Source organism: Mchenga conophoros, linkage group LG8 (genome assembly GCF_057382185.1).
Source record: "Mchenga conophoros isolate Kocher_MC1m ecotype Shallow Benthic linkage group LG8, M_conophoros_male_GT1.1, whole genome shotgun sequence".
In the NCBI taxonomy this organism is placed as follows: Eukaryota; Metazoa; Chordata; class Actinopteri; order Cichliformes; family Cichlidae; genus Mchenga; species Mchenga conophoros.
The window spans coordinates 15,836,338-15,863,544 of NC_140533.1; the positions used below are offsets into that span (position 1 = coordinate 15,836,338).

The window sequence follows — 27,207 nt, forward strand, 5'->3', positions numbered from 1 at the left end:
CGTGGGTTAAACGTAACCGGAAGTGGGAGTCGTACTGAGCCGCTATTTGTGATTTTATATTTTATTTTTTTTGGTTTTACAGTTAATTTTGATTTTTTATCGGACCCGTCTAAGGTCTTTGAATTATTCTGACCCATGGTCAGTGATTTCCAGAGGGGTTTAGACGCTTTGAAGGATTTAAGTTAGTTTTTATTTTTGCTGTGGCACACCTGAGGTTACTTGATTTTTTTTGCTAGCAATTTTATCTTTTTAGTGAGCAACTTCTCACTTTTTAACGAGCAACTTCTCGTTTTATGACCCCAGGCAACTTCCTGTGTCCTTTCTGCTTTTATTTACAAAACAACAGGCAACTTCCTGTGTTTCTATGTGGGCCACTAAAGAAGGCTCCTCAGCGTATCCCACTTGTTACTATGTGGGCCACTGAAGAAGGCCTCGTCAGCGTATCCCGTTTCTATGTGGATCACTGAGAAAGGCATAACACAGTCTTATAAAATAAAAGACGAGTGCCTACCTTCGTCAGGATCCCACTTCTGACACCAAAATTGAAGGAAACTGTTTCCAGGGCCTACTCCGTGGATCGGCTTCCTCCGAGGCGTGGACGTCTATCAGCAGAGAATGTACCTTCACCTATCAGCAGAGAATGTCCCTTAGTCTGTAACACAGTCAAATATATTCTCAAGTAATATTCAAGCATGCCATTCAGCGTGTTAGTACGAGCAGCTCGGGAGCAGCTTGGGAGAACAAGAAAACAGAGACTGCTTTAGATTGTCTTCCCAAAGTGACTCAACTTTATTCACAAGTACAACAGTTTATATAGAGGGTAAAATTCATGAGACAGCAGATTTATCAGTTTAAACCAGTACAGACCAAGATAAGGCAGCGTCTTCCTGCCCTTGGGTGAAGAAGCATCCTTTGTGTAGTTTATTAGTTCAGCTACAATTGTGATTATCTCAGCGACATATTTTCAAGGCACAAAACGAAGAGTTCTTTCATTAGTGAAATCTGAAACAAACCATTTGGCCTTCAACAGGCGTCTAAAAGATTAAGAAACTAATGTAGCTGAGGGAGTGATCTCTGTGGTATTTCAACCTTGTTGAATGACAGAGTTTTCCTGTATAATGTCACTATAAAACAATATCCAGTAAATGCTCCCATGGTACTAAAATACCTAACAACCACTAAAAAGAAAATAATTAATATGTAGCTATACAGGCAGAATGATGCTCTAACTCTTTAAACTGCAGAATTTTGGGGGGGAAAAAATCTGTCGCTAAATAAATGAATGCATTAAACAATCAGTTGAAGATTATACAGCTACATCAGAACAATTAAATACTTTTTTTCATGCAGCTCTGTTCCACATATTTCTTGAAATTGTGGCATTTAGCATCTGTCCTTTCTGTGGGAGAAAGATCAACAGATACGACTAGTTGCTCTGTCACAATATTTAGTACATTAATAGTTGCAGTTTGCAGTGATCTAGCAATTACTGCACTAAATCACCTACAATTAATGAAAACAAAATCCTTCAAAATGGTATTTTAAGAACTATATTTGTTGTATCAATTTGGCTATGATTTGGTGTGGTGTGGTTCACAGGCTGGCGAGTCCTTCTGGACAGATGGTTGCTCACAGAGATGTGAATGTCACGCTCCAAATGACCTGCGATGTTCTGCCTCGTCTTGCACTCCTGAACAGCAGTGCTCCATCAGAGACGGCCAGCTGGGCTGTTACAATGCTACCACCTGCACAGTATCTTTCAAAGGTATCGTGTACATTTTCCCTGCTATGCAGATGATCTCCAGCTCTGTCAATGAAACCATAAGACTAAACTGTAGGAATGTCTTAAAGACATAAAGACATGGATGATCTTTAATTTTCTGCTTCAAATTCAGATAAAGATAAGATTATTGTACTCAGCTATAAAACTCTTACAAACATGATGTCTAACCAGATGCACACTCGGACTGGGATTACCGTGGCCTCCAGTAACACTAAGAGAAATGTTTGCATTGTTTTTGACCAGGTTGTGTCCTTCAGTGCTCATATTAAACAAATAATTAGAATGGCTTTCTTGCATTTTAATTTGAAAAATCCTATTTCAGAGTGACGCCAAAAAATTAGTTCATGCATTTATTACTTAACCCTTTAAAGCCGGTCGGAGCGGGCACGCTCTGTGTTGCATAACTATTTTTAAATCCCGGTAGCACTGCAACCACATAAGCTAGCACAATAATTTTTTTTGCATATGAAACCGGAGGAGTTGTACTTACATCTTATGCCACCAGCTTGTCCTAAGTCACAGTTTCCTTCCACATATAGCTTTGCAAAAACTGCATAAAAAGCACTTGCAGCAACAAAAACATAATATTCCAGAAACACGCTTTGCTGATTCGATCAGCTGTTTGTAACACTTCCTACGTCCATCAGCGCGAACTATCGCATGTCCGCCATGTCCTGCCCAAAACCGGAAATGATGTCATTTTCCGGAAATGTAGTTTTTTACCATCAGGGCCTTATGAGCCTATACTGGTGTTTTTAAAAGTTATGTTTGACTTTATGACTTTCTGTGTCGTTTCTGGGGTGCTTAGGACTCATATTGCACTGCTGGAAATAGTTTATTTTGATGCATATGCTGTTTTTTTGCAAATTTGCACTATAATATTTATTTTCGTTTTTCCTGCAGTATATAAAAATTGGTGTATTTCAAAAATAAAACTATAAAGACACTCAAAATAAATTTCCTGTGGTGGGAAACTATTTTGTGCAACTTTTTTGTATTTCAAGTGTTGAGGGATAAGCCTCTTAAATTTCTCTAACTAGAAATATATGTTAAAAAAACAAAAACGATTTTTTTTTTGTAGTTTATTGCACTTTTTTTGCAATTTATGTAATTACTTAATGCAGACATATTATTAAAATTTGGGCTATAATGGTTGTATTGATGTATATCAACTTGAAATGCTCCCAAAAATGGCACTACAGCATGTAAAAATATAAAGTAAGCTCTGGCGGACTTGGTTCTATGGTAGGTCTTAAAGGGTTAAAGTCTGGCCTACTGTGATTCGTTATTATCCAACACGTTCTCACTCTCAAAGCGTAACATTTTATGCTAGGTGACAAATTGTCAACATATTACGTTTTTGGACACCCAACACGTTCCTAAATGACGAGATCGGAAAAATGAGGGAATATGAGAACCGTTTGGTCTCAATCTACACATGTTTGCTCTTTTTCGCAACATCGCTTGGGAAAACACTATTTCATGCCATTAAAGTACTGGTTAAGATTAGAAATAACGTTATGGTTAGGGATAAGGTTAGGTTTAGGGCTGGAATACAGGGCTGGGACGTCTATTACCGCAGGACCGTCATTCCACTTGATTTCATCGATAATCCGGCACGTACCATAAGAACGCGGAAGGTCACCTTTCGCGTTCCTCAGGAACGCCGTGGGACGTGACAAAACGTCGGGATGTTACGCCTCGGGAGTAAGAACGGTCTGTATTATCAGATTTTCCCAAAAACTCACTGAAAAGCATTGAGTTGATCCAAAATGCTGCAGTACGGACAGGGACTAAAAAGAAAGAACATATTTCTCCTATCCTAGCTTCCCTTCTTTTGCTCCCTGTTAAATCCAGATTCAAATGTAAAATTATTTTCCTCATATACAGGTAGGTCTTGAACAATCAGGCCTCATCTTATCTTAATGAAATCATAGTGCCGTATCCTCCCAACAGAGCACATCTCAGACTGCTGTTAGGCATTGTTGGATTGTTGCAGTGGTCTCTCTGTTATTTGAGGGTCTTTAGTTTACAATATAAAGTGCCTTGAGGCAATTCCTGCTGTTATTTGACAGTACATGAAAAAAATGTAAGGTTTGAAAGTTTTTTCCTAAAGCTTTATGAATGTAAATGTCTGGACATTTAACACAAGGCATAAGGGACATTTCCTTTTATTCTTTTTAAGGTGAATTAGTGCAGCTGGGTGCTTCATTCTGGAGTGACAGGACCTGTGCACAGAAGTGCACATGTACCTCAACAGGCCTGCAGTGCCGCAATGAGCCGTGCTCCTTTTCACAGATCTGCAAGCCAGCTTCCTTCCAGTTCTCCTGTCAGACAGTGCCAAGAGGAACCTGCACCATAAGTGGTGATCCCCATTACTACACCTTTGATAACACAGTGTTTCACTTTCAAGGCACTTGCACGTATGTTCTCTCTGAGCAATGTAATAGTGGACGGCCCTACTACAGAGTAGAAGGCAAAAATGAGCACAGAGGCAGTACTCAAGTGTCTTGGACACGACTGGTGAAAGTGCATGTCTACAATGACACAATTGAGCTTGTCAAAGGACGTCGTGGTCAGGCTAAGGTTGGTCATTTTGATTCTGGATAAATTCTACACTTTATGACCAGATATACTTTTCTCACTTGATATATTTGCTGGTTTTTTTACAGGTTAACGGGAACTTTGCATCCACTCCATTCTCCCTTAGCAATGGCACCGTGCAGGTTTATGAGTCAGGTTTTTCTGTGTTTGTCAGCACTGACTTTGGTTTAGTGGTGTCTTATGACACAATTCATCATGTTCAGATCAGCTTGCCCTACACTTACCAGAATGGTACATGCGGTCTTTGTGGAAACTTCAATGGCATTCGTAGAGATGACTTTCAAACTCGTGACGGTGAAGTTGTGAGCTCTGATGTGGTTTTTGCTAACAGCTGGCAAGCATCTGGGGATGATGAGCTTGGCTGTGGGCCACAGTGCGGAGGTCTGGACTGTGCTGTTTGCACTGTAGAAGAGACAGCATTGTATAGCAACACTGACCACTGTGGTATCCTCAGCAGTAGTTCTGGACCTTTCACGGCTTGCCATCAGCAACTTCCTCCACAGTCCTTTGTGGACAGTTGTGTGTATGATCTGTGTGTAGGAGGAGGGTACCGACCTATTCTCTGTCAAGCCCTAAGTGTGTATGCAAGTCAGTGTCAACAAAGTGGTATTCAGCTACCAAGTTGGAGGACACCTGGCTTTTGTGGTATGTTAATCACTTTCTTTTTTTTTTTTGCATTATTTCAAAATATTATTGTATTAAAATTACACCGATGTAAATATCGATGTTGTTCTCTTATTCCTAGAAATCCCATGTCCAGCCAACAGCCACTTTGAGTCTGAAGGCACAGGATGTCCACCTACCTGTGTTAATCCCAACTCTACCCATAACTGCCCTCTACCTCCCCAGGAAAGCTGCATCTGTGATTCAGGCTACATCCTCAGTGGTGGGGTCTGCGTCCCTCATGCTGAGTGTGGCTGCAGCTTTGAGGGCCGTTACTACCGATCTGGAAAAACTGCAATACTAGACGGAGACTGTGGGAGACGTTGTAGCTGCAGTTATGGCTCCATGACTTGCCACTCTCATGGTTGTGGCCCACTTGAATCATGCAGGGTGGAGGATGGAGAAAGAGGATGCAGACCAAATAGCTATGAAACATGCTGGATCAGAGGCCCAGGGTCATATCAGACATTTGATGGACTGACATACCAATATCCTGGGGCGTGTCGATTGACACTTGCCAAAGTTATGGGACTGTCCAGTCACCCACACTTCATGGTGACAGCAGAAAAAGTGCCAAGAGGCCAGCATGGTTTTGCACGAATTCTGCATTTTGAAGCAGAGGGGATACACGTATCTATTGAGATGGCAAGGAACAGTAAAGTGAAGGTAAGTGAATGGAACACTTACTTAAAATTATGTTCTTCCTTTAATATTTATTTATGTGTACACGGACACAATACTGTTTAAGTCTTGTTAACTGCAAAAAACTGGATGATCCTGCAGGTTAACGGTCAGCTGATCAGGCTACCTTTCAGCACTACATCCAACCGAATCCAGATCTTCCACAGCAGCATTTACAGTGTCATCATTCGCACCTCCTTTGGTGTAACTGTGCAGACAGTCTGGCCTCACTTTGTCCGTGTCACTGCTCCTGGTGTCTACAATGGTTCACTGGGTGGACTCTGTGGTAATTACAATGGTCATCCACATGATGACTTCAATACACCCAACGGTGTCCTGATCAACAGTTCTCAGGACTTTGGAGACAGTTGGCGAGATGGCTCTCTGGCTGCTCACTGCGTGGAAAGCATGAACCAAAATTCTACAACTAATTACAATTCTACTGAGTACTGTGGCATTCTCAGCTCACCAGATGGGCCATTTGTACCCTGTTGGTCTGTGGTTGACCCGAGCCAGCAGGTGGATGTATGTGTGGAGATCATGGGGGGCTCTAACAATCCAGCATCAACTCTGTGTGGTGTCCTACGAGATTATGCACTAATGTGTCAACAGAAGGGTGTTGCCTTAGGACAATGGAGAAATGCAACTGGCTGTGGTAAGCATTCAACTGTTTTTGAATTAATTCTAGCCACGATCTCCAAATGTTTAAAAATGCTTTTTTATGTTAACCTGTTTGTTTTTCTCCAGCACTAACCTGCCCATCAAACAGCCATTATGAACTCTGTGGAACCTCTTGTCCTTCTGCTTGCCCCAGCCTCTCTTTCCCCTTCACCTGTGATACTGTGTGCCAGGAGGGCTGTCAGTGTAACAATGGTTTTATCCTCAATGGTGACCAGTGCGTTCCACCAACATCTTGTGGATGCTATCATCAAGGACGCTATCACCAAGGTGGTGAGCAGTTCTGGGATGGTGAAGAATGTCAGAGCTTGTGTACCTGTAACGGCACTACAGGGAACGTCCACTGTACTCCCAACTCCTGTGGGCCCCAGGAGTCCTGCCGTGTGGTGGAGGGCGAGTTTGGCTGCCATCCCAACCTTCATGGCACCTGCTCTGCCTCTGGAGACCCTCACTACATCACCTTTGATCGCAAGGCCTATGACTTCCAAGGAACCTGCCGCTATGTTCTGGTGACCCTCTGTAATGCCACTGATGAGCTCAATCAGTTTTCCGTGGAAGCTAAGAATGAGGCATTGAATGGGCTTCCACTTTCAATAGTAGCTGAAGTTTTTGTGAATGTCTGGGGCTACGACGTGCATATGTCAAGGGACAGAAGAGGTTTGGTACAAGTAAGTAGTTAGTGATAGTTCTCATTCGATGATTGTTATGAACAATTTCAGGTGTATGAAGTAAATGGCAGCTACATATATTTTAGGGATATTTTTACTGCTGTGAATGAAAAAAATAACAATTAAAAAGTAGAAAAACTACCCACTGATTTTCTTTGCATATCTCTTCTAGGTGAATGGAGTAACTAGAAATTTACCTATTGTCTTGAATGAAGGTAATGTGTCTATCTATGCAACAGGATCTCGTATACTTGTCAGCACTAATTTTGGCTTGAGTGTTACCTATAATGGATATAGTGCAGTGTTTATCTCCGTACCACCAAATTACAGGTACAATTCCCACCCATCAAAGCTGAAGTAATTTTTGTTTGACATGCTTTAAAAAACAGGATAATCCCAGCTATATAAATAATTTATTTACTAATAATTTATCCTTATGAAACTAACACAAGGACTATTGCTAACTGTTGTCATCAACAGAGAAAAAATATGTGGACTTTGTGGAAATTTCAACGGAAATCCAAATGATGACTTTCACACACCATCTGGAACGATAGTCACATCTCCAGATGAGTTTGGGAGAGCCTGGAAGGTGCCAGGCAACTACACGTGCAATGATGGCTGTGGCTCCTCCTGTCCACAGTGTGCCAATGAACAGCCTGCTAGAGATCAGTGTGAGGTGATACAGGCAGCTGATGGGCCCTTCAGTTTCTGCCACGAGGAGGTGGACCCGGCGCCATATTTCAACGACTGCGTGTTTGATGTATGTTTGTCAGGAAATCAAGGCCACGATCTCTTGTGCAGTGCCATTGAATCATATGTCAGTGCCTGTCAGTCTGCTAATGTTCGAATCTATCCCTGGAGAGAGAACACCACCTGCAGTGAGTCAACATGTCATTATATTTTATTTATATCTAAATGTACAAGAAATTTGCTAACCACTTCAGAAATAAAAAGTCCAACAATTTTACAATACTCACTGTATCCACACTGTATTACATTAAAAGTGGTATGTCTGACTAGTGCCATTTGTCACGTTTCTCACTTATTAAGCACTGGACTGTCCAGCCAACAGCCATTATGAGCTGTGCGGTACTGACTGTGGCCACACCTGTGCCAGTAGCATTGATGAAACCTGTGAGCAGTTCTGCTCTGAGGGATGTTTCTGTGATGAAGGCTTCATCAAGAGTGGGACCAGGTGTGTCCCAGTGGAAAGCTGTGGCTGCCAGTATGATGGATTCTACTATGATGTAAGACATATTAAAGTCAATAGTAAATATTCTTTGAAGTAATTCCCTTCAAATCAGCAGAATCAGCAGACTTGCCCTTCTTACATTTAGAAAGCTTCGTGAAGTGTTTTGGACTGTGACAAAGCTTAAAATTCAGAAATATATATTAAACAAACAACAGAGTCTATTATAGCTCAGTAATAATGTGGTAATATTGAGGTAACAAGGTGGAAACAGGAAGATAAAAACTAGATATATAGCAAATAATTGCCACTTCATTTCCAGAGTAATAACCAAGTGATCTAGTGAGTACTATTGCATTTAAATCTATGTAATAACAGACCATAAATTATAAGTGATAATATGGATACAAATGTATGTACATGAGCTTAAAAAAACAATTAGTAATAGTATAGTCACAATCACTAGCAATAAAACACATTTTTATATATACTAACCTCATAATAATAGGGTAACAAGATACTAATATGATTTTAAATTTTAATGTTTTGGGATACCATTACCATATTGCCATAATGCTGGAATGAATCCTGCCTCATTCACCAACATTCTTTTTTGTTTGACAACAGTATCACCGTAAATATTATGTTTAAATCTGATATCTTACCTGGAATCTGTCAAGAACCGAAGTTCAACACACAAGCCTGACCCAGGAGCAGAACACACACACAGCGGTACGAGAGAAAAAATAAACTTTATTATAACTGAGAGTGTCCCGGGAGAGTAGAAGGGAGAAAACGCACGGAACCAGAGAAACCGAGGGACCGGGAGAAGAATCGCGCAGGAAACGCCGAGAGCGGGACCGTGGGAGGCTGAAACAGAAAAAGAAAAAAGGATTATTGGGGTGCGGGTAAACCGGCAGCATACGAGGGGAGGTAGTGTACGCGTCTTACGATGATAGCGGGGCCAAGGGAACCGGAGGGAGGGGTGAGGGTCCGTGGGGAGAAGCTCCAGAAAGGGCGAGGCGGCTGGGGTTGATCGTGATCCAAATTCTGGACAGGCAGGTGGACAGGCTGGTGACTCAAAACACGCCGAGCAGTGATCTGGGTATACAAGGCAGAGTTAGTACTAGTTCACACGGATAGGATTGCCTAAGGACTTTCCCGTAGGTGTGCGTTACCGCTGAAGGACGATTACGGACTGGCGTGGAGCAGCAGGCTGGGCAGGATTAAATGGTCCACCTGGTGATCGCCTGGGATGGGATGCAGGTGTGGAGTCAGCGGCCACGCCCACAGGAGTGGGCATCCCATCAGCACCTCAGACGCCGGGCCGCGGACCATGACAGAATCAATGTTGGTTTCTGTTCAATAACCAAGAAACAAGGCTACAAAATGCAAATTGACGTTACCTGGAAACATGTGGTAGTTTAGGTCTAATAACCAGGAATCAGGGCTGCAACATGGAAAAAATGTTAGTTCCATGTTAATAACCAAATAAAATCCAAACCAAATGAAAAATTTCAGGAAGCATGATGAATACCTGGAAACGTGGTAGTTTCTATGAAATAGCAAATAATAGGGGTTGCAAAATGCAAAACTACAGTTTATAGTTTCATATAACTGAAATCTTAGGATCACAAAAAAGGTCTTCATTTGCTATCATATATTCAGCATAGCTATTATGACTGTTTTATATTACACCACTAAAAAGAAAATAATTAATATGTAGCTATACAGGCAGAATGATGCTCTAACTCTTTAAACTGCAGAATTTTGGGGGGGGAAAAAATCTGTCGCTAAATAAATGAATGCATTAAACAATCAGTTGACGATTATACAGCTACATCAGAACAATTAAATACTTTTTTTCATGCAGCTCTGTTCCACATATTTCTTGAAATTGTGGCATTTAGCATCTGTCCTTTCTGTGGGAGAAAGATCAACAGATACGACTAGTTGCTCTGTCACAATATTTAGTACATTAATAGTTGCAGTTTGCAGTGATCTAGCAATTACTGCACTAAATCACCTACAATTAATGAAAACAAAATCCTTCAAAATGGTATTTTAAGAACTATATTTGTTGTATCAATTTGGCTATGATTTGGTGTGGTGTGGTTCACAGGCTGGCGAGTCCTTCTGGACAGATGGTTGCTCACAGAGATGTGAATGTCACGCTCCAAATGACCTGCGATGTTCTGCCTCGTCTTGCACTCCTGAACAGCAGTGCTCCATCAGAGACGGCCAGCTGGGCTGTTACAATGCTACCACCTGCACAGTATCTTTCAAAGGTATCGTGTACATTTTCCCTGCTATGCAGATGATCTCCAGCTCTGTCAATGAAACCATAAGACTAAACTGTAGGAATGTCTTAAAGACATAAAGACATGGATGATCTTTAATTTTCTGCTTCAAATTCAGATAAAGATAAGATTATTGTACTCAGCTATAAAACTCTTACAAACATGATGTCTAACCAGATGCACACTCGGACTGGGATTACCGTGGCCTCCAGTAACACTAAGAGAAATGTTTGCATTGTTTTTGACCAGGTTGTGTCCTTCAGTGCTCATATTAAACAAATAATTAGAATGGCTTTCTTGCATTTTAATTAGAAAAATCCTATTTCAGAGTGACGCCAAAAAATTAGTTCATGCATTTATTACTTAACCCTTCAAAGCCGGTCGGAGCGGGCACGCTCTGTGTTGCATAACTATTTTTAAATCCCGGTAGCACTGCAACCACATAAGCTAGCACAATAATTTTTTTTGCATATGAAACCGGAGGAGTTGTACTTACATCTTATGCCACCAGCTTGTCCTAAGTCACAGTTTCCTTCCACATATAGCTTTGCAAAAACTGCATAAAAAGCACTTGCAGCAACAAAAACATAATATTCCAGAAACACGCTTTGCTGATTCGATCAGCTGTTTGTAACACTTCCTACGTCCATCAGCGCGAACTATCGCATGTCCGCCATGTCCTGCCCAAAACCGGAAATGATGTCATTTTCCGGAAATGTAGTTTTTTACCATCAGGGCCTTATGAGCCTATACTGGTGTTTTTAAAAGTTATGTTTGACTTTATGACTTTCTGTGTCGTTTCTGGGGTGCTTAGGACTCATATTGCACTGCTGGAAATAGTTTATTTTGATGCATATGCTGTTTTTTTGCAAATTTGCACTATAATATTTATTTTCGTTTTTCCTGCAGTATATAAAAATTGGTGTATTTCAAAAATAAAACTATAAAGACACTCAAAATAAATTTCCTGTGGTGGGAAACTATTTTGTGCAACTTTTTTGTATTTCAAGTGTTGAGGGATAAGCCTCTTAAATTTCTCTAACTAGAAATATATGTTAAAAAAACAAAAACGATTTTTTTTTTGTAGTTTATTGCACTTTTTTTGCAATTTATGTAATTACTTAATGCAGACATATTATTAAAATTTGGGCTATAATGGTTGTATTGATGTATATCAACTTGAAATGCTCCCAAAAATGGCACTACAGCATGTAAAAATATAAAGTAAGCTCTGGCGGACTTGGTTCTATGGTAGGTCTTAAAGGGTTAAAGTCTGGCCTACTGTGATTCGTTATTATCCAACACGTTCTCACTCTCAAAGCGTAACATTTTATGCTAGGTGACAAATTGTCAACATATTACGTTTTTGGACACCCAACACGTTCCTAAATGACGAGATCGGAAAAATGAGGGAATATGAGAACCGTTTGGTCTCAATCTACACATGTTTGCTCTTTTTCGCAACATCGCTTGGGAAAACACTATTTCATGCCATTAAAGTACTGGTTAAGATTAGAAATAACGTTATGGTTAGGGATAAGGTTAGGTTTAGGGCTGGAATACAGGGCTGGGACGTCTATTACCGCAGGACCGTCATTCCACTTGATTTCATCGATAATCCGGCACGTACCATAAGAACGCGGAAGGTCACCTTTCGCGTTCCTCAGGAACGCCGTGGGACGTGACAAAACGTCGGGATGTTACGCCTCGGGAGTAAGAACGGTCTGTATTATCAGATTTTCCCAAAAACTCACTGAAAAGCATTGAGTTGATCCAAAATGCTGCAGTACGGACAGGGACTAAAAAGAAAGAACATATTTCTCCTATCCTAGCTTCCCTTCTTTTGCACCCTGTTAAATCCAGATTCAAATGTAAAATTATTTTCCTCATATACAGGTAGGTCTTGAACAATCAGGCCTCATCTTATCTTAATGAAATCATAGTGCCGTATCCTCCCAACAGAGCACATCTCAGACTGCTGTTAGGCATTGTTGGATTGTTGCAGTGGTCTCTCTGTTATTTGAGGGTCTTTAGTTTACAATATAAAGTGCCTTGAGGCAATTCCTGCTGTTATTTGACAGTACATGAAAAAAATGTAAGGTTTGAAAGTTTTTTCCTAAAGCTTTATGAATGTAAATGTCTGGACATTTAACACAAGGCATAAGGGACATTTCCTTTTATTCTTTTTAAGGTGAATTAGTGCAGCTGGGTGCTTCATTCTGGAGTGACAGGACCTGTGCACAGAAGTGCACATGTACCTCAACAGGCCTGCAGTGCCGCAATGAGCCGTGCTCCTTTTCACAGATCTGCAAGCCAGCTTCCTTCCAGTTCTCCTGTCAGACAGTGCCAAGAGGAACCTGCACCATAAGTGGTGATCCCCATTACTACACCTTTGATAACACAGTGTTTCACTTTCAAGGCACTTGCACGTATGTTCTCTCTGAGCAATGTAATAGTGGACGGCCCTACTACAGAGTAGAAGGCAAAAATGAGCACAGAGGCAGTACTCAAGTGTCTTGGACACGACTGGTGAAAGTGCATGTCTACAATGACACAATTGAGCTTGTCAAAGGACGTCGTGGTCAGGCTAAGGTTGGTCATTTTGATTCTGGATAAATTCTACACTTTATGACCAGATATACTTTTCTCACTTGATATATTTGCTGGTTTTTTTACAGGTTAACGGGAACTTTGCATCCACTCCATTCTCCCTTAGCAATGGCACCGTGCAGGTTTATGAGTCAGGTTTTTCTGTGTTTGTCAGCACTGACTTTGGTTTAGTGGTGTCTTATGACACAATTCATCATGTTCAGATCAGCTTGCCCTACACTTACCAGAATGGTACATGCGGTCTTTGTGGAAACTTCAATGGCATTCGTAGAGATGACTTTCAAACTCGTGACGGTGAGGTTGTGAGCTCTGATGTGGTTTTTGCTAACAGCTGGCAAGCATCTGGGGATGATGAGCTTGGCTGTGGGCCACAGTGCGGAGGTCTGGACTGTGCTGTTTGCACTGTAGAAGAGACAGCATTGTATAGCAACACTGACCACTGTGGTATCCTCAGCAGTAGTTCTGGACCTTTCACGGCTTGCCATCAGCAACTTCCTCCACAGTCCTTTGTGGACAGTTGTGTGTATGATCTGTGTGTAGGAGGAGGGTACCGACCTATTCTCTGTCAAGCCCTAAGTGTGTATGCAAGTCAGTGTCAACAAAGTGGTATTCAGCTACCAAGTTGGAGGACACCTGGCTTTTGTGGTATGTTAATCACTTTCTTTTTTTTTTTTGCATTATTTCAAAATATTATTGTATTAAAATTACACCGATGTAAATATCGATGTTGTTCTCTTATTCCTAGAAATCCCATGTCCAGCCAACAGCCACTTTGAGTCTGAAGGCACAGGATGTCCACCTACCTGTGTTAATCCCAACTCTACCCATAACTGCCCTCTACCTCCCCAGGAAAGCTGCATCTGTGATTCAGGCTACATCCTCAGTGGTGGGGTCTGCGTCCCTCATGCTGAGTGTGGCTGCAGCTTTGAGGGCCGTTACTACCGATCTGGAAAAACTGCAATACTAGACGGAGACTGTGGGAGACGTTGTAGCTGCAGTTATGGCTCCATGACTTGCCACTCTCATGGTTGTGGCCCACTTGAATCATGCAGGGTGGAGGATGGAGAAAGAGGATGCAGACCAAATAGCTATGAAACATGCTGGATCAGAGGCCCAGGGTCATATCAGACATTTGATGGACTGACATACCAATATCCTGGGGCGTGTCGATTGACACTTGCCAAAGTTATGGGACTGTCCAGTCACCCACACTTCATGGTGACAGCAGAAAAAGTGCCAAGAGGCCAGCATGGTTTTGCACGAATTCTGCATTTTGAAGCAGAGGGGATACACGTATCTATTGAGATGGCAAGGAACAGTAAAGTGAAGGTAAGTGAATGGAACACTTACTTAAAATTATGTTCTTCCTTTAATATTTATTTATGTGTACACGGACACAATACTGTTTAAGTCTTGTTAACTGCAAAAAACTGGATGATCCTGCAGGTTAACGGTCAGCTGATCAGGCTACCTTTCAGCACTACATCCAACCGAATCCAGATCTTCCACAGCAGCATTTACAGTGTCATCATTCGCACCTCCTTTGGTGTAACTGTGCAGACAGTCTGGCCTCACTTTGTCCGTGTCACTGCTCCTGGTGTCTACAATGGTTCACTGGGTGGACTCTGTGGTAATTACAATGGTCATCCACATGATGACTTCAATACACCCAACGGTGTCCTGATCAACAGTTCTCAGGACTTTGGAGACAGTTGGCGAGATGGCTCTCTGGCTGCTCACTGCGTGGAAAGCATGAACCAAAATTCTACAACTAATTACAATTCTACTGAGTACTGTGGCATTCTCAGCTCACCAGATGGGCCATTTGTACCCTGTTGGTCTGTGGTTGACCCGAGCCAGCAGGTGGATGTATGTGTGGAGATCATGGGGGGCTCTAACAATCCAGCATCAACTCTGTGTGGTGTCCTACGAGATTATGCACTAATGTGTCAACAGAAGGGTGTTGCCTTAGGACAATGGAGAAATGCAACTGGCTGTGGTAAGCATTCAACTGTTTTTGAATTAATTCTAGCCACGATCTCCAAATGTTTAAAAATGCTTTTTTATGTTAACCTGTTTGTTTTTCTCCAGCACTAACCTGCCCATCAAACAGCCATTATGAACTCTGTGGAACCTCTTGTCCTTCTGCTTGCCCCAGCCTCTCTTTCCCCTTCACCTGTGATACTGTGTGCCAGGAGGGCTGTCAGTGTAACAATGGTTTTATCCTCAATGGTGACCAGTGCGTTCCACCAACATCTTGTGGATGCTATCATCAAGGACGCTATCACCAAGGTGGTGAGCAGTTCTGGGATGGTGAAGAATGTCAGAGCTTGTGTACCTGTAACGGCACTACAGGGAACGTCCACTGTACTCCCAACTCCTGTGGGCCCCAGGAGTCCTGCCGTGTGGTGGAGGGCGAGTTTGGCTGCCATCCCAACCTTCATGGCACCTGCTCTGCCTCTGGAGACCCTCACTACATCACCTTTGATCGCAAGGCCTATGACTTCCAAGGAACCTGCCGCTATGTTCTGGTGACCCTCTGTAATGCCACTGATGAGCTCAATCAGTTTTCCGTGGAAGCTAAGAATGAGGCATTGAATGGGCTTCCACTTTCAATAGTAGCTGAAGTTTTTGTGAATGTCTGGGGCTACGACGTGCATATGTCAAGGGACAGAAGAGGTTTGGTACAAGTAAGTAGTTAGTGATAGTTCTCATTCGATGATTGTTATGAACAATTTCAGGTGTATGAAGTAAATGGCAGCTACATATATTTTAGGGATATTTTTACTGCTGTGAATGAAAAAAATAACAATTAAAAAGTAGAAAAACTACCCACTGATTTTCTTTGCATATCTCTTCTAGGTGAATGGAGTAACTAGAAATTTACCTATTGTCTTGAATGAAGGTAATGTGTCTATCTATGCAACAGGATCTCGTATACTTGTCAGCACTAATTTTGGCTTGAGTGTTACCTATAATGGATATAGTGCAGTGTTTATCTCCGTACCACCAAATTACAGGTACAATTCCCACCCATCAAAGCTGAAGTAATTTTTGTTTGACATGCTTTAAAAAACAGGATAATCCCAGCTATATAAATAATTTATTTACTAATAATTTATCCTTATGAAACTAACACAAGGACTATTGCTAACTGTTGTCATCAACAGAGAAAAAATATGTGGACTTTGTGGAAATTTCAACGGAAATCCAAATGATGACTTTCACACACCATCTGGAACGATAGTCACATCTCCAGATGAGTTTGGGAGAGCCTGGAAGGTGCCAGGCAACTACACGTGCAATGATGGCTGTGGCTCCTCCTGTCCACAGTGTGCCAATGAACAGCCTGCTAGAGATCAGTGTGAGGTGATACAGGCAGCTGATGGGCCCTTCAGTTTCTGCCACGAGGAGGTGGACCCGGCGCCATATTTCAACGACTGCGTGTTTGATGTATGTTTGTCAGGAAATCAAGGCCACGATCTCTTGTGCAGTGCCATTGAATCATATGTCAGTGCCTGTCAGTCTGCTAATGTTCGAATCTATCCCTGGAGAGAGAACACCACCTGCAGTGAGTCAACATGTCATTATATTTTATTTATATCTAAATGTACAAGAAATTTGCTAACCACTTCAGAAATAAAAAGTCCAACAATTTTACAATACTCACTGTATCCACACTGTATTACATTAAAAGTGGTATGTCTGACTAGTGCCATTTGTCACGTTTCTCACTTATTAAGCACTGGACTGTCCAGCCAACAGCCATTATGAGCTGTGCGGTACTGACTGTGGCCACACCTGTGCCAGTAGCATTGATGAAACCTGTGAGCAGTTCTGCTCTGAGGGATGTTTCTGTGATGAAGGCTTCATCAAGAGTGGGACCAGGTGTGTCCCAGTGGAAAGCTGTGGCTGCCAGTATGATGGATTCTACTATGATGTAAGACATATTAAAGTCAATAGTAAATATTCTTTGAAGTAATTCCCTTCAAATCAGCAGAATCAGCAGACTTGCCCTTCTTACATTTAGAAAGCTTCGTGAAGTGTTTTGGACTGTGACAAAGCTTAAAATTCAGAAATATATATTAAACAAACAACAGAGTCTATTATAGCTCAGTAATAATGTGGTAATATTGAGGTAACAAGGTGGAAACAGGAAGATAAAAACTAGATATATAGCAAATAATTGCCACTTCATTTCCAGAGTAATAACTAAGTGATCTAGTGAGTACTATTACATTTAAATCTATGTAATAACAGACCATAAATTATAAGTGATGATATGGATACAAATGTATGTACATGAGCTTAAAAAAACAATTAGTAATAGTATAGTCACAATCACTAGCAATAAAACACATTTTTATATATACTAACCTCATAATAATAGGGTAACAAGATACTAATATGATTTTAAGTTTTAATGTTTTGGGATACCATTACCATATTGCCATAATGCTGGAATGAATCCTGCCTCATTCACCAACATTCTTTTTTGTTTGACAACAGTATCACCGTAAATATTATGTTTAAATCTGATATCTTACCTGGAATCTGTCAAGAACCGAAGTTCAACACACAAGCCTGACCCAGGAGCAGAACACACACACAGCGGTACGAGAGAAAAAATAAACTTTATTATAACTGAGAGTGTCCCGGGAGAGTAGAAGGGAGAAAACGCACGGAACCAGAGAAACCGAGGGACCGGGAGAAGAATCGCGCAGGAAACGCCGAGAGCGGGACCGTGGGAGGCTGAAACAGAAAAAGAAAAAAGGATTATTGGGGTGCGGGTAAACCGGCAGCATACGAGGGGAGGTAGTGTACGCGTCTTACGATGATAGCGGGGCCAAGGGAACCGGAGGGAGGGGTGAGGGTCCGTGGGGAGAAGCTCCAGAAAGGGCGAGGCGGCTGGGGTTGATCGTGATCCAAATTCTGGACAGGCAGGTGGACAGGCTGGTGACTCAAAACACGCCGAGCAGTGATCTGGGTATACAAGGCAGAGTTAGTACTAGTTCACACGGATAGGATTGCCTAAGAACTTTCCCGTAGGTGTGCGTTACCGCTGAAGGACGATTACGGACTGGCGTGGAGCAGCAGGCTGGGCAGGATTAAATGGTCCACCTGGTGATCGCCTGGGATGGGATGCAGGTGTGGAGTCAGCGGCCACGCCCACAGGAGTGGGCATCCCATCAGCACCTCAGACGCCGGGCCGCGGACCATGACAGAATCAATGTTGGTTTCTGTTCAATAACCAAGAAACAAGGCTACAAAATGCAAATTGACGTTACCTGGAAACATGTGGTAGTTTAGGTCTAATAACCAGGAATCAGGGCTGCAACATGGAAAAAATGTTAGTTCCATGTTAATAACCAAATAAAATCCAAACCAAATGAAAAATTTCAGGAAGCATGATGAATACCTGGAAACGTGGTAGTTTCTATGAAATAGCAAATAATAGGGGTTGCAAAATGCAAAACTACAGTTTATAGTTTCATATAACTGAAATCTTAGGATCACAAAAAAAGGTCTTCATTTGCTATCATATATTCAGCATAGCTATTATGACTGTTTTATATTACACCACTAAAAAGAAAATAATTAATATGTAGCTATACAGGCAGAATGATGCTCTAACTCTTTAAACTGCAGAATTTGGGGGGGGGAAAATCTGTCGCTAAATAAATGAATGCATTAAACAATCAGTTGAAGATTATACAGCTACATCAGAACAATTAAATACTTTTTTTCATGCAGCTCTGTTCCACATATTTCTTGAAATTGTGGCATTTAGCATCTGTCCTCTCTGTGGGAGAAAGATCAAAAGTTGTCAAACTAGTTGTCAAAATATTTATTATATTATTAGTTGCAGTTTGCAGTAATCTAGCAATTATTGCACTAAATCACCTACAATTAATGAAAACAAAACCCTTCAAAATGGTATTTTAAGAACTATATTTGTTGTATCAATTTGGCTAAGATTTGGTGTGGTGTGGTTCACAGGCTGGCGAGTCCTTCTGGACAGACGGTTGCTCCCAGAGATGTGAATGTCACGCTCCAAATGACCTACGATGTTCTGCCTCGTCTTGCACTCCTGAACAGCAGTGCTCCATCAGAGACGGCCAGCTGGGCTGTTATGATGCCATGTCCACCTGCACTGTGTGGGGGGATCCACACTACATCACCTTTGATGGAGCAGTGGCTCATTTCCAGGGAACTTGCTCCTACATCATCGCTGAGAGCACAAACCATGGCACTAACGAAACACAGTTTCAGGTGATAGCCACCAACAATCACCGTGGTAACAACCGTGTGTCATTTGTGTCTGCAGTGGACATATATCTCTCAAATCATCCAGAAAGTGTGTACATCAGGATCGGACCCAATAAAAGAGTAACGGTAAACTATCTATCACTTTTAAGATGAACAGCATTCTACTTTGTCTAATCTGCACAAAAGTAACAACACACACTTATTGCATCTCTTGTCCTCTCAGGTAAATGGAAATGATGCTTCTCTTCCCACCACAGTGGGAATCTTAGCTCAGGTGGTAAGGCAGGGAAGCTACATAGTGGTTGATGCCTCTGACTTGCTAGTCCAGTTTGATGGTCAGAGCACTTTGCTGGTCAGACTGGGCCAAAACCGTCATGACAGAGTCACAGGGATGTGTGGAAACTCTAACAATAATCCTTCAGATGACAAAGTCTTACCCAATGGCACACTGGCACAAAATGATAATTATTTTGGACACAGCTGGAAGTCACCCACCAGCCAACCAGGGTGAGTTGCAATGGAAATCACTATTGATGCTTCAACAAGGCAGTAGCTGATGGCAGTATGATTTGTCTTTTCCAGATGTGGCTCCACTGATGAAGATGATGATGGACTGATTGACTGTACCTTTAGAGAAGAATATTCCCAACTCTGCAGTGTCATCACCAACACCACCGGCCCATTCAGCACCTGCCACCTGCACTCTGACCCCCAGCCATTTTTCTCTTCCTGTGTCTATGACCTCTGCCTCTACACTCCAGCCAATGGCATGCTGTGTTCCGCTGTCTCCGCCTATGAGAAAACCTGCTCTGTTCTAGGGCTAGACATCCCTGACTGGCGCTCTGCTTTGCATTGTGGTATGTTTGTACTGCTCAAATAAGACATTTAATACAAATTTAAATCATTGCCATTCATCACTGATGATCCTTTCTCTGTGTCTGCAGATGAGTCAGACCCCTGTGAAAAGCTGGACTGCACAGAGCACGAGTGGTGTGGTGAGAAGGACGGTGTCTATGGCTGCTTCTGTGATGAGCACCACCATCGGCCAAACAATGAGAGCTACGGTGCGGGCTAACTAAAACCTTCAGCAGTATCTGTAGTGTATTTATTGCATTAGTCAGCCTTTATATTAAGCAGTCAAGTCAACAAATGTCTTTCAAATCAGTATTGATGACTCAGCTTTAAAAAATATCATGCTATAACGAGTCAGATTGTGTTTCTCTCTCCTTCTTAGACTCGTCCATCACTTGTGTCAGTAGTTCTGGCACCATATCTCTGTCCCGCTGTCAGCTGTTTGAGGCCGGCTTCCACTCTGATGCCCTCCATCTTCGAGATGAATCCTGCAACGGGACTCTTGAGGATGGTCGACTGGTTTTCCACTTCAACAATGATGACCAGCTTTGTGGGACAATGCTGAGGGTACAATTAGTACATTGAATGAATCTTCTGGGCAGCATTTTTAATTTTTGAAAATATGCTTAAAATGTTTTGTCTTCTTACTCTTAAGAGCAACGGGACCCACTTCAGTTATGAGAACACCATCAGCGGGGATGTGGACCCTCATGATGGCCTCGAAAGTCATGAGAAGAGCATCCACCTGCACTTCTCCTGTGACTATGCTCTGACCCAGGCACTGTCTATGGATGTTGGCATCAAACCTGTAGCAAGGTGATAACCACAACACCATCTGGCTTACATTTTTTGTTTTTTACTTTTTGGTTATATGACATTGTGGTTGCTGCTCTTCCAAAGGTACATAGCTCGCTGAGCTTTATAGAAATTTCAGTTTTTGATTGTCTTCATGACTATATGACCATGTGAATCACCATCATTTTACCCTGTTTTTGTTTAATACAAACATTGTTCTAATGTATGGAACGCCAGGTCTGCCATAATGAATTAATTAAATACACTATTAAATAATTTATTAATGTCGCAATAATTAATTGGAATTGATATTATTTAATTAAATAAATATTTTTGACACATTTAATCAATTAATTATTGCCACATTTAAATAATTATTTAATGATGTATTTAATTCATTCATTTTGGCACAGTTGACTCCTTTAGGTCTCACAATGAATTTATTTTATCTGTCAACCGCATCCACCAATCTCAAGGGGCGGGGTTAATGCTGATAGAGTCCAAATCATTGCTTCGGCCTGGTGGCCATTATTTTTAGCACACCAACAACCGGCATGTGGAAACTAACAGAACTGAACTTTGAAAAATCCTGTTTGTGTGTCACCAAATACCGTTTTAATATTTTTTAGCCGAGAATGTATTGGTTTAATCTTCAATATCTGGTCGGTTTGTCAAGATATAGCCTCTTTACAAAAGTGTTTTGTTGATTTCTGAGATGTCTGCCCAGCCCAGTCTCACGGCAAAGCGTGGGCTAGACCCACTCGCCTCGCAAGCAATCGAGCTGTTATTACCGCCGAAAAAGCGCAGGTCTCGGTACACAGCTGCCATAAACCCCCGCACTACACTGACTTCGGGTTTTTTACTTCCTGATGTTCTTATGTGTCTTACTTGTTTCAGTTGCCAATTCTGAATTATAACATTAAAATCACGATCTAACATTAAAAATCATGTTTGAGGAGGAGAGAGAACAAATAAATCCGATTAACATCTGATCTTTGTGCTTTTTGTGCAATAATCAGCGTCACCTGTGTAAAACACATAAACTTTATTAAAAGAAATAATGTTGGTGTTTCCGTCATGTAGTAACTGCTATACTGTACAAAGGTTGTTCGACACTATGAAACACATACAGACTTCATGATGTTTGGCTAATATTTTTATTGTGAATATTAATGATGAGGGTAAACGGCCCTGTACTCCACGGAGCGAGGTCAGCATATCCACGATATCTTCAGCTCTCTGAGTTAACCCAGAGTTTCCCAGCTGACTAATCTAACGGTCATCTATGAATAATTCACAGGTCATATCAATATGATTTAACAGAAAATCTTCCTTATTACTGCCAATTCCAGAGACGTGAAAAATCTACAGCATAAAGAACACAAAAATATAGCAGTCTAACGCAACACTGTTGTAATAGAGATGAACCGTCAGTTTGTCTCTGTGTTCTCTGCATTTTCATCAGCGTAAGAGACTCAGCAGCAGATTAGAATAACATGAATACATTTAATAAATCACCAAATTAATACACGCAGGAAACGATCAAACCTGTTTCGACAATTCACTGTTAAAAATCCCAAACACACCAGATAAAGAAAAGCAAATGGTTCGGTCTAACACATGTGCCAGTGAACCATTAAACTTCAGTAAAACTATGCAGTTATGAAACGTAACTTTAAAGTCAGCCAAACCGATTTGCTCAGTTGTAAATAAAACAGCGAAATAAACGTGACCGACAGACAGAACCTGAGTGAATCAAGTCCAGTGTTTAACCACTGAGAGCCAAAACTCAGGTGAGGTTTCAAAGCTGTGTGCCAATGATTGGACATCAGCTGCTGATAAAGTGGGTTCGCCTATAAAGTGCTCTGTAGTGAAACAAGCTCCAGCAGCTGTGCGCTCAGAAAAAAAATACTAGATTTACTTATTTTGTGCAGAAAAATGCGCTGACATTGCATTATATAGAGCACCAACTGCCCAGTTAAACTGTAACTATCACCAGGTAACGTGGGCGTGTTTCTTAAATTAGCAGCAGGTGTTAAACATCTGACAGGTGAGGAGGAGGATGCATGCAGGTAAACTGAAGGCCTGTTGATCGCTGGTGTCATGAGAAAAATGTCAGCTCGTTCTTCATGTTACAGAAGCAAAGAGATAGAAGAGAGAATCTGCAAATGCAACATGTGTAACACGGAGAGTGGAATATGTAAACAAACCAGTTAACCCCCCTTGCCCCCAAAAAACAAACAAACAAACATAAAAAACAGTTAAGATGGAGCTCGCTGCACTCTTTCAGCTGACTGTTAGTAGAGCTAGTGACATCTCTGAAAACATGTTCTATGTTGACATCCTGACCAGACATGTGAAGATTACGCCACAACATTCGCAGCTAAAACACTATTAAAAGTGTAGTTGGTGACAGAAAAACGGGGTATTTTAAAGCTTTACACCACTACCATTGCTGCCTGTGATTTGAAATGCATTCTGGGATACCTGGCTGCCCCAAGTCCACACAAGCAATCGATTATCTAGGATCGACCTGTCTTGACTTACTTTGCACCGCAACCAATCAAATGTTAGCGAAGCTGCAGTGGCAGCGTTAACCCCGCCCCCTTAGTTTGATGGGTGATTTCAAGGTGAGACATGGGGACAATAGTGCCAAAGTGAATTAAATATATACATCATTAAATAATGAATTCAATTAATTAATTAAATGTGTTGTGAATATTTAATAAATTAATTATTTCCAATTGTAATTAATTGTTGCCACATTTAATTATTATTAATTATTAATTGTATATATTTTGCTACAAAATGCACACACACCTGACCACTTTATGAATTCCAAATCCTGAAAACATCTTGTTTTATCATGTTTACCTGTAGCATTGTGAACAAGAGACATCCATCTGGTCTGGGCCATTATCATTTGAGGATGATACCCTACCGGGACCCTGGCTTCCACTTCCCTTTGACCAGAAACAGAAATTTAGAAATGGAAATAGATGAGAGGTTATACATTGAGGTTCAGACGCAGGGAATCGATGAGCGGCAGATCTCCACTATCCTGGACTCTTGCTGGGCAACGCCTGTTAATGATCCCAGCTACCCTGTGCGCTGGGATCTGATCACCACACAGTAAAGACATTGCCTTAACTTTTCTTTTCTTTTTTTGTCTTTTGTGATGGGTGAACTTTAATTATCTTCTTATCATAACTAAGTTGTTTGCACATTAACACTGCAACTTTCACATTATGCTGTTACCTAGGTGTCCTAATCCAGCAGATGGCACAGTAGAGCTGCTTCAGAACGGCGTCTCCACCGTAGCCCGTTTCTCATTCAGGATGTTCACCTTTACCAACTTTTCATCTATCTACCTGCACTGCCAGGTCCATCTGTGTCTTTTGAGACACAATTACTGCACAGCTGTACGTACTACTTATAACGATTTGTATTAACACTGGGAAAAAATCTTTCATACCACTTATTGGATTCCTTCATCTGCTGAAATCACTCTGCTTTCCACAGCACTGCTACCCAGGTCACCATGCAAGAGTGGTGAGGGATATTTCCTACCATGACAGTGAAGGCATCTCATTGGGACCGCTAGTATTGAACACAGGTAACATTTGTACAACATTGGCAGTCTTGTAGATGATACAGCTGCATAATCAGTGGATTGTGATAATTGGATTCATGAGCCAAGTTTCAATTCACTGTAGATTTTGGTTGTTTTCTAACAGAAAGAAGAATGAAAGCAAGCAGCTCTCCAGGCCTCTTGACATCTCTGGTGACCCTGATAATCTGTTTGCTGACTGCAAATATTCTGATCTAGAGAAATCAAGTTGATGCACAAATTACAGCAAACTCAGCAATCATATAATAACTTAGTATAGATTTGATTAATAAAAGCACAGAAAATAGAATCAGAAGACTTTTTTATATGCACAGAGGAATAGTGATGGTTTGAAAAGTGGATGTTACTGAATATTTGACATCTATTAAAATACTTCTTATTTGCTCTGAGCACTCCTACATGTAATTTCTGCAGTTTTTCTTTGCAACACTGGAGGGCAGCATCTGATCAAAAACATATTTGTATGCTTCTGTTTCCAGTTCATGAGTTTTACCTTCAGGTCATTCAGGATTGTTTTAACATCGTTACATCATGATTTATTTTGTGGTATTCATCCATTCATTAGCAAATATAAAAATAATGAAAAATAAATGTATGTTTGAAATATTAATGCCTTGTAAACTGTGTCAAAATACAGTCTGAGTTGATTGATGGTCTTGCTTTCTTTTTCTGTTTCTTTTTTTAAAAAAAATAAAAATGTTACTACATTGCTTTTGAGTCATGTGGGATTATAATATTACCTATGCCATGTTAGACCCCTAATTAAAGATTGTGAATTATTATGTAGTTTTAGTTTGCATTATTCTCCTGAATTAGAAGAAGGTGATAACTATTACATTTGTTAAACTGATTTGCATTACATTAGACTGCTGATTTATTGTGAATGAATCATATTGTTTTATGATGCATTATACTGCTGAGTTATAAGAAATACTGTTCGCAGAAAGTCATCGCCTTATTTGTCTGCTTAGAAGAGAACAGAGCATACCGGAGAGGTTTTCTGCCCCATCTCAGCAGGAGCAGATAAACAGGGAGCCAAGGTCGTAGCTTAGGCGCCGTGTGAGAGAAAGCATGTGAATGTTTAGGCTTTTATGATTAGGTGGGGGCCACTAGAGGCTATAAGAGTTTGATCAATGCTCCACCATTTTGAGATCTGATGCTGTCTGCGTACGGTGTCCATCTCCCACGCGTGTACATTAAAATCATCGTTTGACTCAACCCAGCCAGACCAGTGTTGTTATTTTGGTTTTCCAATATTTGAATCCGTGACAGTCACTTTTTCAATTTACAAAGAGGGCTCTTCATGTAACTGTAACAAAGGAGGAAAACTCCATTTTAGAATCACAATACATAAATGAACTGAATCATTTCTATAACAGATTTGATTCCACGCCCCCTCCCGCCATGACAGTAGGCCAAGCAAAGCACACGGAAGCGTCAGCTATGCTTTGTACGTGCTGTGTTGTCGGTTGCAACAGTAGATCACACGACAGGGAAGGCAAGAAGCTGGAAAATGGACTCTCTTTTCATCGTTTCCCCTCCTGGAGGCAACGGGAGTAGAGGAGTCCTTCTGCAGAGGAGTCCAACCCCTGTTAACAGCTGGACAGTACAGAGTATGATCGGCGTAGTACTCCTGAGGATGGACGACTGGTTTTCCACTTTGAAAATGACAACCATCTTTGTGGGACAGCACTCAGACAAAAATATTATGGATATTCACTCTTATTGAACATATTCAACTTGTACTATTTTGCGTTTAAGCTGTGAATACCCCCTGAATCTGGCCCTGTCTATGGCTGTGGGCATCAACCCCATAGAAAGGTAACAAAACATCTCTTGTGTATTATATACAATATTTTGTCAAGTTGGCTTTTTTAGTACCAGTGTTGGGGTTGTTACAAAAAAACTAAAAAACAAAGTAAAAATAAAAGTAATTATCTTTTGAAATTTCATAAATAACTTCAGCATTTTCCTCCTCTGCTACACAAACACAAATCCTCAAACTGGAGCAAAGAAACAAAGAAACAAAACATTGTTTTAATTGTTTGTTTCTATCCGTCTGTCTCGAAGATACAGCCACAATCAAAAGCTTAAGACTACTTGAAAAATGGCACAAAAAAAATCATACTTTGCATGGTTGGATCTTAACAAGGTTCCAAGTTGAGCTTCAACATGCAACAAGAAGAAATGGGAATGAGACAACACATTTGTTAAGACTTGTTAAAATCCAAACATGCCAAATATGATTTTTTTTTTTTTTTTTTTTTTTTTTTGCCATTTTCAAGTGGTCTTCAGCTTTTGGTTGAACTGTAATTGCAAAACCTCTGCAACACAAGCAGTGGCATAATTGTAACTGTACAGTAACACTTTACATTAGGGCATTACTAAAAATTGCAATTATTATTACAGTGACACGTCACTTTGAAGCTCTTTACACTTACACATACACTACTTCAAACATACATTATTTTAGCTCTTTC

The 27,207-nt window shown here is 41.0% G+C and overlaps 1 protein-coding gene and 2 long non-coding RNA genes across 3 annotated transcripts in view; 1 reads left to right on the forward strand and 2 right to left on the reverse strand.

Moving 5' to 3' along the window:
- Positions 1-25,910, forward strand: part of LOC146568484 (IgGFc-binding protein-like) — a 55,203-nt gene extending 29,293 nt beyond the window's left edge. Inside the window, exons 23-50 of the mRNA XM_085283548.1 lie at positions 1,600-1,765; positions 3,969-4,369; positions 4,456-5,032; positions 5,133-5,716; positions 5,834-6,386; positions 6,479-7,077; positions 7,250-7,407; positions 7,558-7,958; positions 8,131-8,327; positions 10,392-10,557; positions 12,761-13,161; positions 13,248-13,824; positions 13,925-14,508; positions 14,626-15,178; positions 15,271-15,869; positions 16,042-16,199; positions 16,350-16,750; positions 16,923-17,119; positions 19,180-19,575; positions 19,673-19,956; positions 20,032-20,306; positions 20,394-20,513; positions 20,684-20,868; positions 20,957-21,117; positions 23,977-24,228; positions 24,359-24,518; positions 24,619-24,712; positions 24,834-25,910. Coding sequence (XP_085139674.1) covers positions 1,600-1,765; positions 3,969-4,369; positions 4,456-5,032; positions 5,133-5,716; positions 5,834-6,386; positions 6,479-7,077; positions 7,250-7,407; positions 7,558-7,958; positions 8,131-8,327; positions 10,392-10,557; positions 12,761-13,161; positions 13,248-13,824; positions 13,925-14,508; positions 14,626-15,178; positions 15,271-15,869; positions 16,042-16,199; positions 16,350-16,750; positions 16,923-17,119; positions 19,180-19,575; positions 19,673-19,956; positions 20,032-20,306; positions 20,394-20,513; positions 20,684-20,868; positions 20,957-21,117; positions 23,977-24,228; positions 24,359-24,518; positions 24,619-24,712; positions 24,834-24,925 — 9,291 coding nt within the window. The 3' untranslated portion in view covers positions 24,926-25,910. The remainder of the gene's footprint in view (positions 1-1,599; positions 1,766-3,968; positions 4,370-4,455; positions 5,033-5,132; positions 5,717-5,833; positions 6,387-6,478; positions 7,078-7,249; positions 7,408-7,557; positions 7,959-8,130; positions 8,328-10,391; positions 10,558-12,760; positions 13,162-13,247; positions 13,825-13,924; positions 14,509-14,625; positions 15,179-15,270; positions 15,870-16,041; positions 16,200-16,349; positions 16,751-16,922; positions 17,120-19,179; positions 19,576-19,672; positions 19,957-20,031; positions 20,307-20,393; positions 20,514-20,683; positions 20,869-20,956; positions 21,118-23,976; positions 24,229-24,358; positions 24,519-24,618; positions 24,713-24,833) is intronic.
- On the reverse strand, positions 9,012-9,520 carry LOC146568485 (uncharacterized). The gene is made up of 3 exons (XR_014893626.1): positions 9,448-9,520; positions 9,221-9,370; positions 9,012-9,139 (listed from the first exon to the last, which is right to left on the reverse strand). It is a non-coding gene; the product is annotated as an uncharacterized LOC146568485 (long non-coding RNA).
- On the reverse strand, positions 17,804-18,312 carry LOC146568486 (uncharacterized). Its single transcript, XR_014893627.1, has 3 exons — positions 18,240-18,312; positions 18,013-18,162; positions 17,804-17,931 (listed from the first exon to the last, which is right to left on the reverse strand). It is a non-coding gene; the product is annotated as an uncharacterized LOC146568486 (long non-coding RNA).
- Positions 25,911-27,207: the final 1,297 nt, after the last annotated feature.